We start from the raw sequence: 6,936 nt of genomic DNA on the forward strand, positions 1-6,936 counted from the left end.
AGCATGTTGGAGACTAGCATGTTGGGGCCAGCGGAGGTAAAGGTTAACTTGTCTTCTGGCAAGATTATTACAACTGAAAACTTAAACGGGAAATCGCCGGTGTGGAAGCATTTCAGCTTAGTCGTTAATGCAGACACGAACGATGCCGTTGGCTTTGTGAAGTGCAAAGGTTGCGGCGACCTGATGCATTATGACAGCAAGCGGACTGGTAATACAGCCCTGAATCGACATCTGGATATAGTGTCATATATGTGAATATATAGTGAAAAAAAGCGTCGGTTCCGGGCCCCGGTTCGGACGCATATTAATCATTAATGGTCGGGCTCGATTCGGACACAAAGCTGTCGGTAACGGGTCGTAATCGGGCCGAAAAAATCAGCCCGTCCCAGCTCTAGTCCATACAGGCGACCTAGGTGACCGCCTAGAGGCTAGAGCGGCAGTTTGGAGAGGCGGAAAAAAGTGTTGGCAAAAAAACAACAACATATTGTTGAACAGTAAATAAAAATAACAATCACTTTGAAATGCAATCACCCTTCCCCTGTTGCTAATAATGTACTGTAGGGTTCATGGACTCACATGCGCCACATCGTGGCCGATCAGCCACACTACACCTAAAAAAGGTGTCAAATGTGGCACCACCAAGTAGTGGTGGTGCCTTTGTGGTACCACAGAGGCACTCAGATGGTATTACTGCCGTTATCAAGTGCTAACCACTGTAAGTTTTACACCGTACCATCAAGCACATATGACAACTACCAACGGAAGTGCCCACACGGATAAAAGAAGGCAGTGTACCCCCAATGAAACAATAACCCACAAAGTAAACTCACATTAAATACAAGAGACCAGAGAGTGAAACAACATCCCTACACCACTTCCCATGGCAGCCCTCGCCCCACAGGTTAAACCACCCTTATCACAAAAACACAATCCCAGGTCCCACATGCGCAGTGTCCCGCTCGATAATGTCTCTCTCGCAGTCCCCCCAATGTCATCTTCTCACCCCAGCTGTGCTGTCCAGCGCCGTGCACGAGGTCCTCTCCTTGTAGATCCTCGAAAAGTTGTCGTCATTTCGTGCCGATGTCCACAATGAACCTTCACGGTGGTCCCCCCACGTCTCAGGAAGAGAACACGAACCGTCCACCCACCGCAAGGCAAAAAGTCAGACATCACCGCCCGCCGCATGTTCTTTCGACGCCTGGCTCAGTATCCCTGGAGACTTGCGCCCCCAAAAAAACAAACCAACGTGACTGCCGACTTAAACGCCATATGTGGTATCTCTTCCACTGCCGACAACCCATATGTGGTATCTGAAAACCACAGACTTAAAGGTTCTATTGCACTTTTGTAGTTGCCAACAACGCCATATTGTAGTTAGTTTGTTGCTCCAGTGGTGTGTATGAATGGTTGAAGAATGGATTGAGTCATCACTCCAGTCAGTGAGGTTATACTTGCATCCGATTTATTTCAAAGTACAAACAGCTTTCTTTCCATGGACCCTGAGGTCCTCTCAGCAGCCTGACGGCCACTGAGTGACACACACAGATAGTTACAAATACATCCCATCTATATAGCATAGAATAAGGGGGGTGGGGGTCAGCCTCCAAAAGTAAGACCCCACCCAGACAAACAATAGATCACACTTTGAGCCCCTGATTCGATTTGCACCTGTATGAGGCAGGAAGGGGGGATGGAGACAGATGCATAGACCTCTGTCTCCCAGGTAAACAACAAAGAGAATGTTAATTGTAACCCCCACCCAGCTCAGACCAAAAGGCACCTCTGAATACACTCGCCTGTCTGTAGGCTACCTGTGAAGCAACCATATGGAAATATACAGCAGTGGCATTTCATAGGCTTATTCCTTTATTAATCCAATTAAATTAAATAAAACTAGAAAAAGCACAGGTCTCCGCCAGGTCAGGTAGTTTATTGTGGGCCAGCAATGTTCGGAATTCACCAAACAGAATGGAATATGATAAATCGGACGGAACCGTCACTTGACTATAGAGATAATGTGTACCGATTTGCGTGATGTTTGGACACAATTTGTAGTAACATAAAAAAAATGGTGCAAAAATCGGCCTCCTGGTGGCACTATAATAGGGCAATGTTAAAATTGTGGCATTTGTTCCTCAACGTAGTGTGAATCTACGTGCAAAGTTTCGCCGCAATCAGACGTTCATGATTTGCGGCATTTTGTTCAAATCAGGCCACCAAACTTTAGGTCAATCTTAGACAATCAGGATGGAATATTAAAAATGAAACAGAGCAGTCTTGATCACATGACTATAGAGATCAAGTGTACCGATTTGCGTGAGATTTGGATAAAAAAACATTGTTTTACAATGTAAAACAGTGTTTTTTTATCCAAATCTCACGCAAATTATAATTTGGCCTCCTGGTGGCGCTATAAAAGGCAGATGTGAAAAATGAAGGGCAAACGTTTTTCTTTGGCCTCTGGGGAGTAAAAACGCAAATCGGCCTGTTATAGCGCCACCCTGAGGCTGATTTGAAAATGTTCAAGTGGCATTAAGAGGATTAAGCCGTTTAACTCACACCGTCCAGAAAATCATAAATAAGGATTCATCCAGACCAGAGTACGAATATTTTTTACCCAGAAGCCCTCTCTTCAGAAACGACACAAGACATTCCAATCATTAATCATTAGGTTTAAGGTTGAAGTTCATTGTTAAACACTTACAGCCATGGCTTTCTCAGCCATTAAATCTATATAAAACCAAATAAATGATCAACAAAAGATGGGGAAAAAAAAGACTAGAATAAATAAGAAATGAGAAAAACCTAAAACCTTCGTTTCAGATCAAGTTAGTAGGGTGCTTCCAGTTCAGCCTGAGGGTAAAAACTGTCTTCTGGCCCTGATGTCTGTGGGAATCTCTGCTTAAAGAAATGAATTTGTCAGTGCAGCAGTGTAAATCTGTTTAAATAACTGGCTTCATGACAGTTTCTGCAATACATTTTTAAACATCATCATTATGATTGCTTGGCTGGTGCACACTATGTGTAATGGTGACATGTTTGTGCATAAGAATGATTAAATAGAGTAGTACTACTACTGCCTGTAACAGATAGCCACATTCAGTGACAGATAGCCCATATAGCGTATGGATTGTGCAGCTGTTCCACAATGACAATTAATACAGTACCAGAACTCATTACTACTCTCATATGACTGGTGTGATTGTGGTGAATCTCAGCAGCATATTGAGAGAAGCGATTAACTGAATGGTCCCTATGCTTTCAATTTCCGTGTAATCTTATTAGCTATATGAGCTAGAATTGTAATCATAATGCCTCAAAGGGAGCTGCTTTTCTAAATATGTAAATAAGTAAATAACAACAAAAGACCGGTACAATTCAAAAAGATACTCCAGATGCAAAGTTTACAGGATTAATCACATGTAATTCCAAAAAGATTTGTAGAATTTGCATATTAAGATGATGGAAAAACCTTTTTGGACCAAAATGCATTTGACAAGAATTTGCGAATTTCTTTAGACTGCACTCCATAAATGATGGGGTTTAGGCTGCCAGGGATGATGTGAAACATAATGGCTGAGAGCTTCCTATAGTCTGACAACTGTGGGAAACGATGAAGAGCAATAATAAGCATTCCAGATAAAAGCATAATCATGTATACAGACAGGTGGGTGCTGCATGTCTTCAGGGCTTTAGTGTTCAAAGTCTTGTTGTTACTGGTCAGACAAACAACAGTGATCTTAGTGTAGGTGAGAGCCACACTGCCTATGGAGGATGCAAACAGCACCACAGTGAAAGTGAGGCCGTAGATATTATTGATAAACACGCTCTCACAAGAGAGTTTGAACAGTGAAGCATTGTCACAGTAAGGGTTCATGATCATAGTCCTGCATCTGTTCAGCCGAACGGATAAACCAATAAGGATGCCCACCAAAACAAAGGCTGCACCCCACGCAAACACAGTCAGCTTAATCAGCATTTTACCACTCATGATGGTGGCATAGCGCAAGGGATTGCAGATGGCCACATACCTGTCGAAAGCCATTATCATTAGTATTGTGTGACAGGATGTAGCATACATGTGTGAGGTAAATGCCTGGATCACACACTCATAGTAACCGATGAGGCGCTCAGATGGAGGCACCAGAATGTCTCTAAGCAAACGAGGCACCATGATAGTGTTACCAACGATATCATTGATTGGCAGGTTGCAAAAGAGCATATACATGGGCTGGTGAAGGCTCTTTTCGATGCCAATCAGAACTACAATCCCCACATTGGCAAACATGATAAACAGGTAGGAACTAAAGAAGAAGAGAAACACAGGGTACATAGATTTCTCTGTGACCTTTAACCCCTCCACCTGGAGTATGGGGCTGTTGTAAGTGTAGTTTTCCATCGACCTAAAACAAGAGAGATGATGAAGTTATGACTCACACAATAATATCCATAATCTGTAAGCAAATTGCCAGAGTAGCTGCAAAACAGTTCCTTTCTTTTTTTTTCTTAAATAGACATACATTTTGTGTTACATAGGTAGTTATATCCCCGTAGCAATTATTGCTATTAAGAGTTTGTTCAGTAACAGGGGTCTCCCCAGCTACCATCCATGGGAAACAATGGTTCCCGAGCCATGTGGCACACATAGAGCAGCAGCCTATCTCCTGTTTCTGTAGCGTGAGGGAGTTTGTTGTACAAGTACACTCCCTGGCAGTGGTGGAAAAAGTACTAAAATGTTTTACGTAAGTAAAAGTATCAATACTGCAATGTAGAAATACCGTGTAACAATTACAATTCCGGAATTCAAAATGTACTTGAGTAGTATAAAAGTATTGGCATCAAAATGTTCTTACAGTACCAAAATAGAAAGTACTCATTATGCAGAATGTCCCATTTCACAGCTTTTCAAATCTTTTAAAAAACTTGTAGATCGGCTGAAGTGGGTAATGTATGTTTTGTAATAATAATCTAAATCTACAAAGTAGCTAGTAACTAAAGTTTTCAAATAATTTGTAATAATAATACCTGCTTCACTTGCTCCCTTAATCTTTGTCTCAACAATCTCCAAATATTCACACAAGCCTGCCTTCACATCTAAACTAAAGACCTTTTCCTCTGTCCCTACTTTTATAGATCACTTTCAGTCATCTGAATAATGACTTGCATTTACCTGATGTAATATTTAGTTACATTAGTTTAGTAGGGTGCGTCCCATGGCAATTGTTCCCATGACACATCATTGTCAAAAACATGTTCTTGGATGGGAATGCAGCTATAGTACTCATGTTGAAAACGTTGCAGACGAATTCCAGTATTTTTTTAAAAATTATTTAGTTTACACCAGCCAGACATGGGCAGTATTTTAAACACAGGTATTTGAAATACGTATTTCAAATAGTTTTTTGTATTTTTTTTCCCATTCATTCAGCTTTTATTAAAAAATGTTGGCCCTTGTTACTGCCAAATCTGGGTTGGACGTGATCAGTGGAGCTACCTCTGGTGTTCATTTGCGTTTTTGAAGTACTTTGGGTATCTTAATGTTGTGGTGTATCTTGTGTGGTATCTGAGTCATAAGGGAACCGGCAGAAATACGGATCCATTTCCGGAGGCGGGGAATAAATAATCATCGCTCAGAGACCGGAGCTTTTCTTTCTTAACAATTCCATTTTATTGTCAGAGTTCTCAGCATCCCATACATACAAGTCAATTCGACGTACAGTGCATAGTCCATAGATCCATTTTATCCTGTTGGACGCGACATCTGTGTGTTAGCCCAAACACAGAGTCCTGTTTGCTTCCAATGCGAGCCATTATATACAGACAGTTTAGTATAAATAAACTACCTGCTGTCTGTGACCGTCAATCACAAATAGGCTCCTTGTCTAAACAATGCTTGGCCCGCCTCCTCCAGGGCACTGATTTAACATCTGACTCCTTTTACTTTTACCACATGAAATCTTTCTTTATCCCTATCCATGAAACCGTACTTTCCCATATGTTCATATTATGACATTATTCTACAACATTTTATTAGCTTCGAAATAAGTCTAAACAGTAATATATCCGACGTTGTATGAATGGCCTTTATAGTTAAAGTTATTTAAAAGAAAGGCGCTCTGCTCCAACTGTCGGAGATCTCTGGAAAGAGCGTCAAAATCCCTTTAACAATGATGCCGTCATTAACCTCGGACTTAGACACAGAGTGATCATTCTATCCCACTAAAGGGTTTTCCCTCGGCCCTATTTTACTAAAACTTAGTCCTATCTATCTGTGAATTTAGAAAAGATTAGTATACGTTTTATAAGTTTGTTTTAACTTATCTCGGCTGGCTTGACTGAAAAGGGCAACTGTTCTAGCGTCAAACAGGCACTCTTGCCTAATATTAGAATGCGCTTTGTGAGAACCAAGAGTTCAGCCGGATCCTATGTCTAGATTCACAGCTAAGACAATAGACAGGATTGTTAGCAGTGTTATCTTGATCAATTCACTGCAGCTGGCAGTCACCACCAGAATCTTCCCAGATAGCCTAGTGACGTTTTGGTCTCCTCTTGTTATTAGACACTTTAACGGTTTGTGTTTATAATATATTAATATCATAATAACTTCATATTCATCAGTCTTGAATACTGATACACCACACTTGTAGACCAGGCCTATTGCAAGTTGCTGTACTCTATCCTCAACCCTGAGCCATCCGACCCTAGCAAAATGAGCAGGGGTTAGATGGGTTGTAGGTGTAAGGCCAAAAGCTAGCCTTACCAGTTTGTTTTGGGATGTCTGGAGCCTTGTTTTTAAGGCCTTAGTGGTGTTGTGGTACCACGAGGTGCATGCATTAGTCGAAGTAACCTTGGATGAGGGCTCGTGTTACTTCTACTCTGCCTCTGATTGGTAACCCTCAGAACAAATTCAACCACAAATGAGAGGCAGAGTGGGGT

The 6,936-nt window shown here is 41.5% G+C and overlaps 1 protein-coding gene across 1 annotated transcript; it reads right to left on the bottom strand.

Annotated features, from left to right (window-relative positions):
- Window positions 1-3,454: 3,454 nt before the first annotated feature.
- Window positions 3,455-4,408, bottom strand: LOC308090186 (olfactory receptor 8G17-like; the record flags this gene model as incomplete). Its single annotated transcript, XM_080435246.1, has 1 exon — window positions 3,455-4,408. The coding sequence occupies exon 1, from the start codon at window positions 4,397-4,399 to the stop codon at window positions 3,455-3,457; it is 945 nt and encodes a 314-aa protein (XP_080291372.1). The 5' UTR covers window positions 4,400-4,408.
- Window positions 4,409-6,936: the final 2,528 nt, after the last annotated feature.

This window comes from Gymnoscopelus braueri (assembly GCF_963280865.1).
Source record: "Gymnoscopelus braueri genome assembly, chromosome: 8".
In the NCBI taxonomy this organism is placed as follows: Eukaryota; Metazoa; Chordata; class Actinopteri; order Myctophiformes; family Myctophidae; genus Gymnoscopelus; species Gymnoscopelus braueri.